Below are 20,113 nucleotides of genomic sequence, written 5' to 3' on the forward strand. Positions count from 1 at the left end.
AGTCAGCAAATGTAACCAGGTATTATTACTTCAGAATTAAGCTTTAAAATATTTTAAAAGTGAGATTAAATATGATTATTGAAAATGAATATATATATATATATTTTTTTTTCTTCATAGGCAGTTAAAAGAAGAAAATAATAGTGGAAAAGAAAAATTAAGGATTATGGCAGTGAAAAATTCAGAAGTCATGGCACAGCTGACTGAATCTAGACAAAGTATTTTGAAGCTAGAGAGTGAGTTAGAGGACAAAGACGAAATACTTCGAGAAAATTTTTCTGTAATAAATGAAAACCGAGAATTAAAGGTCCGTATTGCAACACAGAATGAGAGACTGGATTTGTGTCAGCAAGAAATAGAAAGTTCAAGGGTGGAATTGAGAAGTCTGGAAAAAGTTATGTCCCAGTTGCCAGTAAGTATATGTGAAAAGGAAAATTTTACTGAAGTGCTTTATATTAGATCATCATTTTGTGGTTGCTTTATTTGCTTGTGTTTTTTTTTTGTTGTTTCTTACATGTCTGTATTTTCAGTCATCAATTTCTTTACTCTCTAGTCCCCATTTCTTTGTATTTTCTGCTATTTCATCCTTTCTCAGTCTCTCAAATGCCATATATAATAATGGCACAGAATATTTAAAAACCAGCTTTACTGAAGCAACAACATTTATATATCACAGAATTCGCCCATTTTAAGTGTACTTACTGTTCATTGATTTTCAGTAAATTTACAAGTTTTAGAACAATGACCACAATCTAGTTTTCAAACATTTCTATCATCTCCAAAAGATCCCTGTGCCCATTTATAATTAGTCCCTGTACTCACCGTCACCCTAGGAAACCACTAATCTGCTTTCTGCCTCTAGAAGTTTCTCTTTTCTGGATATTTCATATAAATGAAATTATACAGTATATTGTCTTTTGCATCTGGTCTTTTATATTTCTAATGCTTTTGAGGATCATTCGTTATGATGTATATCAGTATTTCATTTCTCTTTATTGTTGAATATTGTTCCATTGTATGAATATACTATATTTATCTTTTCACCAATAGATGGACATTCGGGTTGTTTCTACTTTTGGCCTATTATGAATAATGCCGCTATGAACATTTGCATACAAGTCTTTGTGTGGACATGTTTTCATGTCTCTTAAGTAGATAGGATACTGATTATTTGCTTAGATTTTTTAAAAATTTGCTTAGATTTTTTAATGCACTGTTTACTTTTTTTAATGCACTGTTTACTTTTGAAATTTGGTAGTAATTAGGTGCAGATAGCATTTAATTTAAATTGATGTTTCCATTTGACCCAGTTTCAAGAATTACTTGATATGTGATTCTGAAGGTGGTGTGGTAATAAATACTTCATCTGTGTTTCATGCAGTGCTAAGAACAACATGGTTTGAAATGTGAATTTTTTTCATTTCTAGAAAGTTATTTGGTCATAGTTTGAAAGCAGTCGTCTTTTTACAACTAATTTAAAACAATTCTGTGTTATTCAAACATATAGAAAAGCACAGAGGCCATTGTAGCACAGCATTTGCTAAATCTGGGTAACATATTGCACTATCCATTTCAGGTATTTTTAGAATAAAATTTTACAGATAAATAAAGCCTCTTTATGTACCTTGTCAGATCCCAGTTCTCTCCTCTTCTCCTCAGAGGTAGCGACCATTGTGAAATTCATGTATTTCCTTCTTGTCCGTGTTTTAAATATTGCCACATACAAATGCATCTAGGGGGAAAATAATGTATCCATATATATATGTATATATAGTTCAGTGTGTTTTTGAAAATACTACATGTGTCGCTGTTGTTTTTCACTCAATGTTATGTTATTTGATGTCTCCATAATGATTTAGGTTAATTCAGGTTTATTTAACTATTGTAGTTTTCCCGTTTTCTTAATATTTCATAATGTACTTATACATTCTCCTATTAATGGATATTAGCTAGTTTCTATTAAATTCACACAATTTTTCAGACTTGAAGTTCTGAATAAAAAAACAATTGCATCAGAGATATTATAATTTTATATATGTTTGTTTTAAACTTTCAGTTAAAAAGAGAAATGTTTGGTTTTAAATCATCTTTTTCTAAGTACCAGAGGAGTAGTTTGTCAAACAAGGAAGATAACTATATTGGCTGCTGTGAGGCAAATAAAATGATGATTTCGGAATTAAGGTATGGTTTTCAGGTTCTGAAGTTGTGGAATACAGTGTTTTTTAAATTGATAATTAAATTAAGATCTTTAATTGAAATGTTGAAAAATACACAAAAAAGTCCAAAGAATATTAAAATAAGTATCCATGTTGTCACCACTAAGAACTGACTCTTCACATTTTGTGATTTGTTTAAAATATGTCTTTAAATAAAAAATAAAACATTACAGGATAGATAATACATTTTGATTTTTACCACTAGTCCTATTTTCTTCCTAAGTATCCACCATCGTGAATTGGGCACATATTCTTCAATCCATTTTGTGTATGTTTACACTCATACACACAGAAATATACTGTATGTTTATATTGTTTGTAATTTTGCCTTTTCACTTAGCATCATTTTAAAAATTCTTCTACTTTGAGGTAGGTAGAGTAATTGATGAATGCATGGATTAGTGTGGTTAGTTTTTATAGCTGTGTAGGAGTGTATCTTATAACTATGTCACGATTTATTTATTCCTTTATTGATAGTTACCTTGTTTCTAGTTTTCTGTTACAAACAGTGCTACAAAGTATGTACTTATACATGTTGACTACAGTCATGAGAGTTTTTCTAGTGTATATTCCTAAATGTGAAATTGGTGCACAATGTGGTATGTACATTTTCAATTTTACTAGGTACTACCAAGTTTCTAAGATAGCTGAACCAGTTTACAGTCCTATCAGTGGTTTATAAGAGTTTGTATATCGTGCCCAATAGTTGACTAATATCAGAGTTTTAAAATGTTTGCCATCTGGAAAGGTCAAAATGGTATGAGATATTTTTACAGAATCTTTCTAATAATTTTGGCTTCTTTTCTAGGATTAAGCTTGCAATAAAAGAGGCAGAAATTCAAAAGCTCCAGGCAAATCTGACTGCGAGTCAGTTATCTCACAGTCTTATTGCTCATAATGACAACAAAGAAAGTGGCAAATTAAATAGTTTAGAAACAGAGCCTGTAAAACTAGGAGGTGGTCAAGTAGGTGAGTATATTATACTGAATTCTATTAATAAATTATAATCAGATAAATTAAAATTATTTTAATAAATTATAGTTTTTTTAAAGAAATGGATTATCAACTGGTTTCTGTTATCAAACATACTAAATGATCTGTTATTACTAATTATGGGTTGATAAGACAGCAAAAATTATTTCAAAATTCTTGAACTTTGTATCATTCTTTAAAAATGTACTTTATTGAAGCTATGTTACTACTTTATGTTGTGTTTTCATTTTATTCAGTTCAAAATGTCTTCTAATATCTCTTCTGTGTGTTTATTTCCAAGTAGTTAGGGAATTTTTCAGATGTCTTTGTGTTATTAGTGGTAGACATTAGATCATTTCCATTAAACAACTTAATTCATGAATGAACCTGATTTCATTTTTAAAAAATGTTTTGAGACTTGGTTTATTGGCCAGCATTTGTTCTATCTTGATGAATGTTCCAGATGCATTTGAAAAAATCGTATATTCGGTAATTATTGGGAAGAGAGTATTTTGAATGTCAATCGTGTTAAATTGGTTGATAGTATTGTTAGTCTTCTTTGTCCCTAATGATTTTCTGTGTACTCGTTCTGTCAATTAATGAGAGAGTAGTATTGAAAGCTTCAGATATATATGTGGGTTTGTTAATTTTTCCTTTTAGTTCTGTCAGTCTTTGCTTCTGATGTTTTGAAGATACGTACATATACATTTAAGATTGTCTTCTTGTTGAATGGACACCATTATTACAGTAAATGTCTCTTATTATCACTGGTAATATTTCTTAGTCTGCTTTATTTCTTGAAGTCTGCTTTGTCTGAAATTAATATAGCCTGTCCAGCTATTTTTTTATTGAGAAATAATTGATACACAGTGTATACACTGTATAATATTGTATTAATTTTAGGTGTACAACATAATGATTTGATATATGTACATACAAGGTATTGCAAAATGATGACCAAAGTCAACATCCATCACCACACATAGTTACAGACTTTTTTTTGTGTTAGAACTTGAAGATCAACTCTCTTAGCAATTTTCAAATATACAATACAGTATTATTAACTGTAGTCACCATGCTGTACATTATATCCCCAGTCCTTATTTATCGTATAACTGAAAGTTTGTACCTTTTGACCACCTTTACCCATTTCACGCCCCCGGCTCCCACCACCACCATCCTTCACCTCTGTCAACTACCACGTTCTCTGTATCTATGAGTTCAGTTTTTTTTTAGATTTCACAAATAAGTGAGATCATACAGTATTTTTCTCTGTCTGACTTGTTTCATTTAGCTCAATGTCCTCAATCAAGGTCAATCCATGTTACAAATGGCAGGATGTCCTTTTTATGACTGAATAATATTCTATTGTATCCATATATATTCCATTTTCTTTATCTGTTCATCTGTCAATGGATACTTAGGTTCCTTCCATGTTTTGGCTATTGTAAACAATGCTACAATGAAATAGGAGTACAGATATCTTTTCAAGATAGTGACTTACTTTCCTTCAGATAAATACCCACACGTGGAATTGCTGGGTCATATGGCCATTTTATTTTTAGCTTTTTGAGGAACCTCCACACTACCGTGTTTCCCTGAAAATAAGATTTAGCCGGACTATCAGCTCTAATGCGTCTTTTGGAGCAAAAATTAATATAAGACCCGGTCTTATATTCTATTATATAAGACCAGGTGTTATGTTATGTTATGTTGTGTTGTGTTGTGTTGTGTTGTGTTGTGTTGTGTTGTGTTGTGTTGTATTGTATTGTATTGTATTATATCATATAAGACCCGGTCTTATGTTAATTTTTGCTCCAAAAGACGTGTTAGAGCTGATAGTTCAGCTAGGTCTTATTTTCGGGAAAACACAGTATTCTCCATAGTGGCTGCACCAATTTACTTCCCACCAAAAGTGTACAAGTCTTCCCTTTTCTCTAAATTCTCACCGACACACTTGTTAATTCTTGTCTTTTTTCATAATAACCATTCTAATAGGTGTCAGGTGATAATTGTGGTTTTGACTTTCATTACTTTGAAGATTATTGATGTCGAGCACCTTTTCATGTGCCTGGCCATGTGTAAGTCTTTGGAAAATGTCTATTCAGATCCTCTGTCCATTTTTAAATTGGATTGTTTGGTTTTTTGTTATTGAGTTGTATGAGTGCTTTATGTATTTTAGATATTAACCCCTTATCAGATATATAATTTGCAAATATTTTCTTTCATTCCATGGATTACCTTTCCATTTTATTGATTGTTTCCTTTGCTGTACAGAGCTTTTTAGTTTGATACAGTCCTACTTGTTTATTTTTGCTTTTGTTGCCTTTGCTTTTGGTGTAAAATCCAAAAATCATCGCCAAGATCGATTGCAAGGAGCTTACCCCTGTTTTCTTCTAGGAATTTTGTGGTTTCAGGTCTTATGTTCAAATCTTCAATTCTATTTTGAGTTGATATTTGTTCAGGGTATAAGATAGTGGTTCAGTTTATTCTTTTTCCTGTGGCTGTCCAGTTTTTCTAACACCATTTATTAGAAGCTACCCTTTTCTCATCATACGTTCTTGACCTCTTTGTCATAAATTAATTTTTCATGTATGCATGGATTTATTCTTGGACTCTATTATGTTCCATTGATCTATGTGTCTGTTTATATTCTGGTACCATGCTGTTTTGATTACTATAGCTTTGTAATATGGACACATGGTGCCTCTAAGCTTTTTTCTTTTTCAAGATTGCTTTGGCTATTTGTGGCCTTTTGTGGTTCCATACAAATTTTAGGATTGTTTATTCTATATTTGTGAAAAATGCCATTGGCATTTTGATAGGAGTTGAATTGAATCTGTAGATTGCTGTGGATATTATGGATATTTGCACAATGTTAATTCTTCCAATCCATCAGCATGAAATGTCTTTCCTTTTTTTTTTTTTTTTTCACTTTCTTTCATCATTGTTATAGGTTTCAATGTACAGATCTTTCACCTCCTGGATTAAGTTTATTCCTAGTTATTTTATTGTTTTTGAATTGATTGTAAATGGGATTTTTTTTTTTTTAAAAGATTTTATTGGGGAAGGGGAACTGGACTTTATTGGGGAACAGTGTGCACTTTCAGGACTTTTCTCCAAGTCAAGTTGTTGTCCTTTCAATCTTAGTTGTGGAGGGTTCTGTTCAGCTTCAAGTTGTTGTTCTTTCAGTCTTAGTTGTGGAGGGCGCAGCTCAGCTCCAGGTCCAGTTGCCGTTTTCTAGTTGCAGGGGGCACAGCCCACCATCCCTTGCAGGAGTCGAACCGGCAACCTTGTGGTTGAGAGGATGCGCTCCAACCAACTGAGCCATCCGGGAGCTCAGTGGCAGCTCAGCTCAAGGTGCCGTGTTCAATTGTAGTTGCAGGGGGCGCTGCCCACCATCCCTTGTGGGAGTCGAGGAATTGAACTGGCAACCTTGTGTTTGAGAGCCAGTGCTCCAACCAACAACTGAGCCATCCAGGAGGCAGCTCAGCTCAAGGTGCCATGTTCAATCTTAGTTGCAGGGGGCAGAACCCACCATCCCTTGCGGGACTCAAGGAATTGAACTGGCCACCTTGTGGTTGAGAGCCCACTGGCCCATGTGGGAATCGAACCGGCAGCCTTCGGAGTTAGGAGCATGGAGCTCTAACCACCTGAGCCACCAGGCCGGCCCCGGGATTTTTTTTTTTTAACAAATTTTATTGGGGAATATTGGGGGACAGTGTGTTTCTCCAGGGCCCATCAGCTCCAAGTAGTTGTCTTTCAATCTAGTTGTGGAGGGCGTAGCTCAGCTCCAAGTCCAGTCGCTGTTTTCAATCTTTAGTTGCAGGGGACACAGCCCACCATCCCATATGGGAATTGAACCAGCAACCTTGTTGTTGAGAGCTCACACTATAACCAACTGAGCCATCAGGCCGCCCCTCCTGACACTCAGCGGCAGCTCGTTGTCTTCAATCTAGTTGTGGAGGTTGCAGCCCACCGGCCCATGTGCTAATCGGAATGGCAACCGTGTTGTTCAGAGCTTGCTCTCTAACCAACTGAGCCATCTGGCTACCCCGGGATTATTTTCTTAATTTCTCTTTCTGATAGTTTGTCACTCTAGCTATTTTTGATTAGTGTTTGCCTGGTATGACTTTTCCCTATCCTTTTAACCTGTATGTTTATATATAAGTGAGTTTCTTATGCTCACAGAATGCATATAATTAATTTTTGCTTTTATAACCAGTTAGACATGTTTTGCTCCTCAATTGGCATGTTTAGATCACTTACATTTAATGTAACTATCAGTCTTTTGGTGTTTAAATATGCCATCTTGATATTTGTTTACTATTTATTCTATTGGCCTTTGTTCAGCTTTCCTGTATTCTTTTGGATCAAGTATATTTTAGTAGTCCATTTTTTAATCTCTGCTATTAATTATCTATACCTCTTTTTTTTTAATGGTTACCACATGCATCTTTAACTTATCACAGTCTATCTTCAAATACAATGAACTGCTAGCAGCAGAAATGACAGCAGAGAAAATGAAATGTCTATTAATAAGTGATTAGAGAGTATAGAGAATGATGGATTAGCGAAGGGAATGCCAGTGACTAGAATTGGTGATGAACATAATATATCATAGATGTTTCTAACATCAAAGAATAAAGCCAATAATGTAGAAAGTGAAATATTAGTGACATAAAGAATCGATGGGAAAGTAGCTATTTGTGAAACCCTTAAAGCCGTAGTACATTGCTCCTTGTTTGCACATCTGTGTGTTTTCATGCCTTTTTAAAGCACTCCTGAAAGTTCAGTTACCTTGAGGTGGGGACAGATATGCATTATAGTGGAGAAGGGGTATACTCAAACAACGAGCTCTAATATAACCTTCAGCAGTTTTTAAAAGTGTCACTGAATTCTCCATCAGTTAATTTGGACTGGAAATCACTATTTTCAGTTTTTGAATATCAATCAAAATATTCTTAATGATATCAAGTTATCCAAATAAATTATAGCATTAAGTTCAGTTTAAGGAGGCAGGACAAGGTTTGGGTTTTTTAAACAGTGTTTGTTTTTTAATTATTGGGGAATGTTGGGGAACAATGTGTTTCTCCAGGGCCCATCAGCTCCAAGTCAAGTTGTCCTTCAGTCTAGTTGTGGAGGGCGCAGCTCAGCTCCACGTCCAGCCACTGTTTTCAATCTTTAGCTGCAGGGGGCGCAGTCCACCATGCCACGTGGGAATTGAACCAGCAATCTTGTTGTTAAGAGCTCGCCGTCTAACCAACTGAGCCATTTGGCCACCTCTCCAGCAGCTCAGTGCAGCTCATTGTTTTCAAACTAGTTGTGTAGGGCGCAGCTCACTGGCCCATGTGGGAATCCAACCGGCAACCTTGTTGTTCAGAGCTTGCTCTCTAACCAGCTGAGCCATCCAGCTGCCCAACAATGTGTTTTTTTGTTTTTGTTTTTTACAATGACTTCTATCTTAAAAAATGGGAATTTTAAAGGTTGAGAAGTGCTTTCTCTGTTACATAAGAAGAGTCTTTCTGGTATGAAAGAATGGTCTAGAAAAGAGAGATTCAGAAAAAATTATTTCCACTTTGTTATGTATTTAATTTAGAAAGTGACTTACTTACCATGTTCCTTTATTACGTTTTCCTTAATGTAGGTCTCATTCTCCATCCCCTTTAGTATTCTTTAGATCAGAAACTAAACTTTATGATTAAATCTTTCAGCACTGCAATAGGTTTATTTTTTCCTTGAAGTTTATATGGAACAATTTTCCTTTTATATGTATTGGCAGCAAGTACAAAAGATCAAAATCAACATACTGTGAACAAGCAATATGAAAGAGAAAGGCAAAGACTTGCTTCTGGAATAGAAGAACTACGTACTAAGTTGATGCAAATAGAAGCTGAGAATTCTGACTTGAAGGTTAACATGGCCCACAGAACTAGTCAGTTTCAGTTGATTCAAGAGGAGCTGCTAGAGAAAGCTTCAAACTCTAGCAAACTGGAAAGTGAAGTAAGCTTGAATTAACTGTTTATATGTGCTAAATTTTCATACAGAAAAAAAGGTATTGTTGCAGAATTGTGTAAAAATTGTATGTTTAAGTCCAGTTTTATACATTAAAAAAACTTATGGTACCACATAAGTTATAAATTCTTTTAAAATTACATTTGGAAACCTTTGGGTTTTAACCTATGTTAAAAGTAGGAAGATACACTATAATAGCTAAAAGGTCTAAAATTTGGTGGAACTTACGAGGTCAGACAATTAAGTTCGTGAACTCATCCTAGAACAAGTGCTACATACTTCACTGCTGAATATCATTACGCTCACCTTCAAAGTACTCCCCTTGGGAAGATATGCACCAACGCCAGTGCCTAGTCCACCCTTCAAAGCAATTTTGGAACTTTTTCTGGAATGGCCATCAGAGCTGTCATCGTATTACCCTTGATGTCCTGAATGTCATCAAAATGTCTTCCTTTCGATATTTCCTTTATCTTCAGGTAAAGAAAGAAGTCATTGGGGGCCAGATCAGGTGAGTAGGGAGGTGTTCCAATACAGTTATTTGTTTAATGCTAAAAACTCCCTCACAGGCAATGCCATGTGAACTGGTGCATTGTCGTGATGCAAGAGCCATGAATTGTTGGCTAAAAGTTCAGGTCGTCTAACTTTTTCATGCAGCCTTTTCAGCACTTCCAAATAGTAAACTTGGTTACGTGTTTGTCCGGTTGGTACAAATTCATAATGAATAATCCTTCTGATATCAAAAAAAGGTTAGCAACATCGTAGCAACAAATTCATGAACTTAATTGTCAGACCTCGTATACTGTGTTGCACTCTGTTATATTTTTCCAAGTCCAAGTTAATGTGTCTAATACACATGTAAAAGTAAAGGATTTGGATTATGTAACTGGAAGGAAAGGAGTGGTAATGGAGGATTTAAAATTTTAGCAAACTGCTAAACATGCAGATTTCTGGATCCTAAGTAGTGATTTTGATTCAATAGATAAAGAGTAATGCTCAGGAATCTACATTTTCAAACAACTGCCTGTGAATCTGGTGCAAATATTCTGTGGGTTACATTCTGAAAAGGGGATAATGTGTGTTTTGTAAATATCTGATCTTCATTTCCACTGATGACTGAATAAGGAGACCTCAGTAAGTAATTGTTGACCAGAACCACAGGTGTATATGTTACACTCAACCTTCAAACCAAAGGGTGTAGCTATCTTTGGGGGCACTTTCTAAATGTCTCAATTCTCATCTTAAAGTTTGTAGTGAAGGGAAAGACCTATGGGATAGGAATTGACTTAAGTAATGGAAAAGGGGATTTAGTCAGCCTATAATTACAGCCATCAGCTTACTTAGAAAATGTCAAGTATTGAGATCAATAACTTTTAAAAAAAATTACAAAATTAGCACAGACTTATTGAAAATACAGAAAGGACAAAGAAGAAAATAAATCATTGATAATTCCAGCACCAGAAATAACAATTGTTAACTTTATTATACTAATTTAAGTCTTTAGCAGCTACTTTTAAGAAATGGGTTAGGGTGCAATCCTATTTGGACATAGGGATATGAATTAAATTATTATGTATTATATTACATAGATGGAATAAGCTGTGTCATATCTGTGGCCTACCCTCCACTATTTGTTTTTCTTCTAAATTGTCAGTTATTTTTTAAAATAATTTTTTATTTATTTCAATCTGTTTTCAGATGACGAAGAAATGTTCTCAACTTTTAACTCTAGAGAAACAGTTGGAAGAAAAAATAGTTGCTTATTCCACTATTGCTGCAAAAAATGCAGAACTTGAACAGGAGCTTATGGTAAAAATGACCTTTTTTGCTACAAATTCCCTATGTCTTTAAGGCACTTATTTTTGATAGCATGTTTGTTTTAGTATCATTATTATAAATTCTACCAAATAGGAAAATATAAATTCTGCTAAACTCTTCTCACTGTTCATTTTTTGTTTCTGTATTTTTGGATTAATCGGCTTAGGTAGCAAGTTATTATCTACATTCTCATATTTTTATCCTAGTATAATTGAAGGAAATAGTGGTAGTTGTTTGATATGCTTTTAAAATAGTTTAATTTCTCATTTTGATATAATTTTTTAAATAACTATTTTGTCTTATAAATTTTAAATAATTTTGAAAATTGACATTAACTACTATGAATCTTTAAAGAATAGAATATCACAAATTTAATGCTGTACTCATGTACGTTTACGTTAAAGAAGCTCTCAGTTATGTTTTTAAGTGTTTTTGTATTTCTAGGAAAAGAATGAAAAGATAAGAAGTCTAGAAACCAATATCAATACAGAGCATGAGAAAATTTGTTTGGCTTTTGAAAAGGCGAAGAAAATTCATCTTGAACAGCATAAAGAAATGGAAAAGCAGATTGAAAGAGTAAGATATTAATAATGGTTTTAAAAGTAGATATAATGTATATTTAGAATATAAATGCTAAAAAGAACCTTAAATGAGGAAATTGAAAAATTATTGGCAAGTACTATACTTAGTATCCCATTATTTCTGGATCATTTTACACTGCTTTCTTATATACTATTCCTACCATTTCAGTTTTGTCATTTTTTGACATTATCAAACTAAGTGATTCTGTAGACTCTTTTCCATTAGAGATATCAGTTGCTTGAAGATTGGTGGGGAGTAGAAGCACTGTTAATCCTGGTTTAAAAATAAAGAGTAAAACCAAAAGTAAAGAAGAAGATGTGAGACCAAGAATATAAGACCAAATAAAAAATAGATCATTTGGATATGCTTAATAGTAGAAGGGAGCTTACGAGGAAAAAAATATAGCTTGAAATATAAAGCAATAGACATTATTCGATCTGAGCAACAGAAAGGGAAAGAGATTTGGTAGAAAATGAACAGGGACCTGTGGGACAATATCATGAGGTCTAACATTCATGTCATTAGAATTCCAGAGAAGAGAATGAGATTGGTGCAAAAAACTATTTGAAGAAATAATGACTGAAAAATAACTTTATTGAAGCAAATAAATTTACAAATTCCACAAGCTCAAAGAGGTTAAATCAAAGAAAACCTCTTTCAGATACATCCGAATTCTTGCTGAAAACCAAAACAAAAAAATCTTAATAGCAGCCGAAGATAAATAACACATTGCATATGGAGGAACAAAGATTAAAATTACTGCAGATTTCTCATAAAAAACCATGAAGATTAGAAGACAGAACAACATTTTTCTTTAGTGCTGAAAGAGAAAATCCATCAACCTAGAATTCTATGTCTAGTGAAAGTATTCTTTAGGAATTATGAAAACATTCTTAGCTGGAGGACAATTTAGAGAATTTGTCACAAATAGACTTGTTTTAAAATAAATACTAAATAAATTTCTTCAGACAAAAGAGAAATAATACCAGAGGGAAATTTTGAAACTTAGGAATTTTGAACCTTTGTTGCGTGGGAGCAACAAAAACAGTAAATATTTGGTTAGCTACTATGAACTATTATTTTCCTTTAAAGTGTTTTTGATATTTGTGACAGTTGAAAGAAAAAATTACAACATTATCTAGTAAGGTTTTCAGTCTATGTTGGTGTAATACATTGGACAACTACAATATAAAAGAGGAAGGATAAAGGGATCTATGCTGTTGTCAAGTTTCTACATTTCACTTGAAGTGGCAAAATCTTAATTCTGAGGAAACCATGGAAAGTTAAAGGTCTATATTATAATCTCTGGAGAAGCTACTAAAAAATATACAGATATGGTAAAAAGCCAATAGACAAGTCAAAACGGAATTCTGAAAATATTCATATATTTAAGAGAAGGCTGGAAAGAAGAACCAGGAATGAAAATCAAAGGAGACAGAGAAAACAGTAAAATGGTATGCTTAATCCATGTCATATCAGATACCGGGGGTGCCAAAAAATGTATACAAGTGGACACTGGTCAATGTTGCTCAAGCAGTAGTTCGCTGTAATCAGAAGTGTCTGGACGCTGATGGTAACCACTTTGAGCACCTCTTGTAATTGCAGAAGTCAGCTGTGACATGTATTCATTTTTTGTTATCGGTATATATTGAGTATTTCAATATTAATACAGTTTTCCTTTCTTAAAACGTGTATACATTTTTTTTGGCACACTCTGTACATGTCCTACAACCAGTAAGTCCACTTTTAATTTTGGTCTGTTCCAAAGAAGCTTTAATATATGTACATAAAGAGACATGTACAAAAGTGTTATTATGACATTGTTGTAATAGTGAAAAAGCAGAATATCTAACTTCCTGAGTAGAAGAGTAGACAAACTGTAGTTTGTTGTTACAATGGAATACTGACTGTACTGCCTTAAAAATACGTGAACTAGACCCACATAGATACATGGAAAATATCTATGGATAAATATCTAATTCAATATTGAGTGAAAAAAAAAGTTGCTAAAGTTTGCAGAAATGTTGATACCATCTATTTAAATTTTCAAAACAGAAAACTGTATTACAAATTGTTCATGTATCTACATGTATAATAAAAGCACAAAAAGCATGTGTAAGAATGAAACACAACAGAGAATGATACACGCCAATTTCAGCATCGTTTTGGTGAGGGAGGAAAAGGATAAGACATGGGCTTGTGATTTCATTACTTTTCTAAAAGGCAAATTGAAGGAAATTTGGCAAAATGCAAAAATCTGTTTAATTTCAGTGGTATTTTAACATGTATTGTTTCTGTATATTTAAAATGTTTTAAAATTTGATATAAAAGTTAATAAATTCTTGTTTATTTTTAGCTTGAATCTCAACTAGAGAAAAAAGACCAACAGTTTAAAGAGCAAGAAAACACTATGTCTGTGTTGCAGCAAGACATAATATGCAAACAACATCATCTTGAATCACTAGACAGACTATTGACAGAAAGCAAAGGGGTAAAATCATCTTTATAAAAGTGCTGTTTAAAAGTTGACTACTATTTTATGTTTCTGTAACTACCTTTAGCTTTAATCAAATCACTTGTTTAATAGCCTGTTAGTAGTGCTGAAATATTCATACTCATATTTTTGCTTACAAATCTGTATGTTTTCAGGAAATGGAAAAGGAAAATATGAAGAAAGATGAAGCTTTGAAAGCATTACAGAACCAAGTATCTGAAGAAACAATCAAGGCTAGTATGCTAATACTTTAAAAAAATTTTTTCTCTGGGAGGTGAACACATAATGCAATATATAGATGATGTATTATAGAATTGTACACTTGAAACCTATGTAGTTTGGTTGCCCATTGTCACCCCAATAAATTTGAATTTAAAAAAAGTTTTTTTTCTTAATGGAGACATTTTCTTTTTTTCTTTTTTTTTTAAACTAAAGTTTATTAGGGTGACAATTGTTAGTAAAGTTACATAGGTTTCAGGTGTACAATTTTGTAATACATTATCTCACATTATGTGTTTACCACCCAGAGTGAGTTCGCTTTCCATCACCATATATTTGACCCTTTTTACTCTCTTCTACAACCCCCCTACCCTTTTACCCTCTGGTAACCCCTAAACTATTGTCTTAGGTCTATAAGTTTTTGTTCCTTCATTTGTCTTGTTTTTTTGTTGTTTTCAGTTTTATATACCACATATCAGTGAAATCATATGGTTCTCTACTTTTTCTGTGTGACTTATTTCACTTAGCATTATAATCTCTAGATCTATCCATGTTGTCACAAATGATGTCATCTTTTTCATCTTTTCTTACCGCCGAATAGTATTCCATTGTGTATATATACCATAACTTCTTTATCCATTCATCTACCGAAGGACATTTTGGTTGTTTCCATGTCTTGGCCACTGTAAATAAAGCTGCAATGAACATTGGAGCACACGTGTTTTTATGGATAAATGTTTTCAGATTTTTTGGGTAGATACCCAGGAGAGGGATTACTGGGTCATATGGTGATTCTATTCTTAATTTTTTGAGGAACCTCCACACTGCCTTCCATAGGGGCTGCACCAATCTGCATTCCCACCAACAGTGTATGAGGGACTTCAGTTTTTCACCATTAATTATGATATTAGCTGAGGGTTTGTCATATATGGCCTCTATTATGTTAAGATATTTTCCTTTTATAGCTTTTTTATTAAGTGTTTTAATCATAAATGGATGTTGCATCTTGTCAAACGCTTTTTCTGCATCAATTGATATAATCATATGGTTGTTGTCCTTTATTTTTTTTATGTGATGTATCACATTGATGGATTTGTGGATGTTGAACCATCCTTGTGCCCCTGGGATGAACCCCACTTGGTTGTGATGAATAATCTTTTTAATGCATTGTTGCATTCAACTTGCTAGAATTTTGTTTAGGATTTTTGCATCTGTATTCATCAGAGATATTGGTCTGTAGTTTTCTTTTTTTGTTTTTTGTCCTTAACCAGGTTTTGGTATCAGGGTAATATTGGCCTCATAAAATGAGTTAGGGAGTATTGTCTCTTCTTCAAATTTTTGAAAGAGTTTGAGTAGGACAGGTATTAGAGTCTCTTTGGAGGTTTGGTAGAATTCACTAGTGAAGCCATCAGGTCCTGGACTTTTGCTTTTGGGAAGATTTCAGATGACTGATTCAATTTCCTTACTGGTGATCGGTCTATTGAGATTTTCCAATTCTTCGTGATTCAGCCTAGGAATGCTATATGTTTCTAAGAACTTGTCCATTTCTTCTAGGTTATTGAATTTGGTGGCATATGTGATAACTTCCCCTCTTTCATTTCTGATTTTGTTTATTGTCTTTTCTCTTTTTATCTTAGTGAGTTTAGCCAAGGGTTTGTCAGTTTTATTAATCTTTTCAAAAAACCAGCTCTTTATCACATTAATTTTTTCTATTGTCTTTTGTTCTCTATTTCATTTAGTTCTGCTCTGATTTTTATTATTTCCTTTCTTCTGCTGGGTTTCATTTGTTCTTCTTTTTCTAGTTCTTTAAGGTTTAATGTGAGGTTGTTTTTCTGGGATTTTTCTTGTTTCTTGAGGTAGGCCTGTAATGATACAAATTTCCCTCTTAAAACTGCTTTCGCTGCATCCCAAAAATTTTGGTAGGATGTATTGTTTTTTAATTAAAGTTTATTGGGGTGACAATTGTTAGTAAAGTTACATAGATTTCAGATGTACAATTCTGTATTACAGCATCTATGAATCCCATTGTGTGTTCATCACCCAGAGTCAGTTCTTCTTCCATCACCATATATTTGATCCCCTTTACCCTCATCTACCACCCCCCTCCCCCTGGTAGGATGTATTTTCATTCTCATTTGTTTCTATGTATCTTTTGATCTCTCCTCTTCTTTCTTCTTTGACCCGGTTGTTCTTTAAAAGTGTGTTGCTTAATCTCCATGTATTTGTGGTTTTTCCTGCTTTCTTTTTGCAGTTGATACCAATTTCAAAGCCTTGTGATCAGACAATATGATTGGTATGATTTCAATCTTCTTAAATTTGCTGAGGCTAGTTTTATGTCCCAATATTTGGTCTATCCTTGAAAATGTGTACACTAGAGAAAAATGTATAGTCTGCTGTTCTAGAATGAAGTGCTCTATAAATGTCAATTATGTCCATTTCCTGCAATGTGTCATTTAGGGCTGCTATTTCTTTCTTTATTTTCTCTTTGTATGATCTATCCATAGCTGTCAATGATGTATCTACGTCCCCTAGTATAATTGTGTTTTGGTCAATTTCTCCCTTTAGTTCTGTTAGTAGTTGCTTGGTATATTTTGGTGCTCCCTGAATGCGGGCATGAATATTGATGACTGTTATGTCTTCTTGTTGTATAGTCCCCTTTATCATTATGAAATGTCAATCTTTGTCTCTTGTTACCTTTTTTATCCTGAAGTCTGTTTCATCTGATATTAGTATGGCTATACTGATTTTCTCTGGATACCAATTGCTTGGAGTGTCAATTTCCACCCTTTCATTTTGAGTCTTTGTTTGTCCTTGTAGCTGAGATGTGTCTCTTGGAGGCAGCATATGGTTGGGTTTAGTTTTTTGATCCAATCTGCTACTCTGTGCCTTTTTATTGGTGAGTTTAGTCCATTTACATTTAGGGTGATTATTGATAAGTGAGGATTTCCTATCATTCTATCTTTGGTTTTCTGGTAACACTGTGTCTCAGTAGTTTCTTTGCCTTTTTGTTGTTGTCTATTATTTCTGTCTGGTGGTATTCTATGATTTTTCCCTCTGTTTCTTCTTTTATTATGTTACATATTTTGGTTCTGGATTTTTTTTGAGTGGTTACCATATTCCATTTTCTTCAGCATGCTTACTTTCTCCATTTTCATATTCCAGTTCAAGCCTTTACTGTCCCCCCTTTAATGTTTCGGTTATCACAAATTATCCCTATTTATGCTGGTTGAATAGCCTCCTTCAGTGTTTCTTGTAGTGCAGGTCGTGTGTTAGAGAACTCCCTTAGCTTCTGTGTGTCTGGAAAGGTCTTTATTCCTCCTTTATATCTAAAGGATATCGTTACTGGATATATTATTCTTGGCTCATAATTTCTCTCTTTCAATCGTTTGAATATTAGATTCCACTCCCTCCTGGCTTGTAGAGTTTCTGTTGAAAAATCTAATGATAATCTAATGGGCTTTCCTTTGTAGGCTACCGTCTTCTTTTCCCTGGCTGCCTTGAGGATTCTTTCGTTGTCATTAATTTTTGACAGCTTCAATACAATGTGCCTTGGAGAAGGGCTGTTGGGATTGAGGTAATTAGGTGTTCTATTTGCTTCTTGAATTCAAGGATCCAGTTCTTTCCACAAGCTTGGGAAGTTCTTGTCGACTATTTGTTCGAATATACTCTGTTCCCTTCTCTCATTTTTCTCCTTCTGGTATGCCCATTATTCTTCTATTGCTTTTTCTGATGGAGTCAGAAAGTTCTTGTAGCGTTCTTTCATTTCTTTTAAGTCTCAAGTCTCTTTCTCTTCTATCCGTGTCATTTCTAGATTTCTATCTTCAATGTCACTGATTCTTTCCTCCATCTGGTCAACTCTACTACCTAAGCTGGCTATTTCTTTCTTCATTTCTTCTATTGAATTCTTAATCTCCAGAAATTCTATTTGGTTCTTTTTTAAAATTTCAGTCTCTTTGGTAAAATGTTCATTTTGTTGTTTGATTTTGTTTCTGAGTTCATTAAATTGCCTTTGTTTTCTTGCATCTCATTACATTTTTTTAAGAACTGCAATCTTGAATTCTTTCATTTAAGTCACATATTTAAGTTCATTTACTGGAAACTTTTATTTTCTTTCTGAGCTGTCTTGTTACCTTGGTTATTCATGGCTATTAATGATTTATTATTTATCTTCCTAGGCATCTATAGGAGTGGGTTCTGCAACAGGTTGATAGAAAGAGGTCTTTCTTTTGTTTTCCAGTAGGTGTTGGTAGAATGTTTTATTTTCTTTCTGACTGCAGCCTTTTATTCTCTCTCACACTGTAGTGTTATATTTTCTCTGCACTATTGCAACTTCTCACACAATGGGGGGATTCCCTGGAAGGCGGGCTTCTCCTCTGTGAACAGTTCGCCTGGGTCATAGGGTGCCACCTCTGTGGGGGTATGTGGAGAGCTTCTGAAGTTCCAAAGGTCTTCCTGCACCAGATTCAGAGCCCCTGTGTTTCAGCAGCTCTGTTTACTCCTGCAGGGATCCGTCCAGATAGGTGGGGACAGGGGTGAGGTGGGTTGTGAGAGGTGGCCCAGCACAATGGCAATGACCACCACCACAGCCAGTCCTGCTTCCACAGCTCCCTCCCCTTTGCTGGAACTAGTTGGGCTGTGAGTCCACGTCTGTGGACCACAGTTCTCAGAACTGCAAATATTCTGTTCTTTTGATCTGACACTGCTAGTGTTCCACTTCTAGCACTGGGCAGTGGGTGTGGGACAAGCTCTGGGAGGATAGGGAGGGGGCGGCTAGTCTCAGTGCCTAAGGCTTCAGTTCTCTGCTTGGCAGTGGGGGCTTAAACCACCGTTTTCAGCCTTCTTCTCTCAGTCTTTGCTCCCAGGTCTCTGCCATGAGCGTCGGGTTCAGCCATGTTATATGCTGTCCCCTCAGCCCTGTGGACCATAAGCAGAGCCCTAGCAGTCCGAGTTCTTCCCTCTCCCACAGCTGCGGTAGTTCCGGGAAGCAGCGAGCTCGGAGCACTGAGCTAGGTCTGCATCCTGCGTCTCGCTTCTCCCTTCCCTCCTCCCCCGCTTGCACAATTTGACCACCTTTAGATGATTTCAGTAGTGCGTCTCTTAGTCTTGCCTGTCTGCTTTGCAGGGAGTCCTTTGTGGAGTTATAGTTGTTCAATTTGTTGTAAATTCCAGGGAAGATTTCAAGAGGCTTACACTACCATTTTCATGATGTCACCTACCAAGACATTTTCTTAATGGAGACATTTTTTACTTTTCTCTGTAAGTTTTAAAAATTATTCATATAAAAATTAATTAAGAGGTAAAGATTTTACCTGGGTCAATGAACTTAGTTTCTGTAAGTATATTTTCTTCAATGTGAATTATGATCTTAATTATTTGATAGTTGATAGTCTGGTTTGTAAACCTTTTTTTTGCCTACTTAACCTTTTTTGGCCTTAAAAAGGATTTTTTTTAACACAATTTTTTTTTTTTTTGGCATTAGCTACTTATTAACATTACTAGTGAAGAATTAACAGAGCAAGTGAAGGGAGGAAAACTAGAAGCAGTCCAGTTTTGCTTCTTTTTACCAGTTCTGGCATAAGATTAATTAGGGGATAAATTCAGAATTTCCAGAATTCAGAATTCAGATAAAATACAGTGTTCTAATTAGTGTATCTTCATGGTTAAAAGCACGGGCTTTGAAGCTAAATTGACTTAGGTTTCACTTCTGGCTTCGGAGTGTTAACTGACTAAACTTGGATAGATTATATAAGCTCTCAGAACTTTAGTTTCTTCATCTGTAAAATAAGGATATTAATACCCT

General features: G+C 34.4%; 1 protein-coding gene across 1 annotated transcript in view; it reads left to right on the top strand.

The window, feature by feature from the left end:
* The window catches only part of CCDC18 (coiled-coil domain containing 18), an 87,059-nt gene that overhangs the window by 15,227 nt on the left and 51,719 nt on the right, over positions 1-20,113 (top strand). The window contains exons 9-16 of the mRNA XM_019752732.2: positions 121-412; positions 2,057-2,181; positions 3,025-3,185; positions 8,971-9,191; positions 10,899-11,009; positions 11,463-11,594; positions 13,957-14,091; positions 14,250-14,327. Of these exons, the coding sequence (XP_019608291.2) occupies positions 121-412; positions 2,057-2,181; positions 3,025-3,185; positions 8,971-9,191; positions 10,899-11,009; positions 11,463-11,594; positions 13,957-14,091; positions 14,250-14,327 (1,255 nt within the window). The remainder of the gene's footprint in view (positions 1-120; positions 413-2,056; positions 2,182-3,024; positions 3,186-8,970; positions 9,192-10,898; positions 11,010-11,462; positions 11,595-13,956; positions 14,092-14,249; positions 14,328-20,113) is intronic.

This window comes from Rhinolophus sinicus, linkage group LG06, assembly GCF_036562045.2.
Source record: "Rhinolophus sinicus isolate RSC01 linkage group LG06, ASM3656204v1, whole genome shotgun sequence".
Lineage (NCBI taxonomy): Eukaryota > Metazoa > Chordata > Mammalia > Chiroptera > Rhinolophidae > Rhinolophus > Rhinolophus sinicus.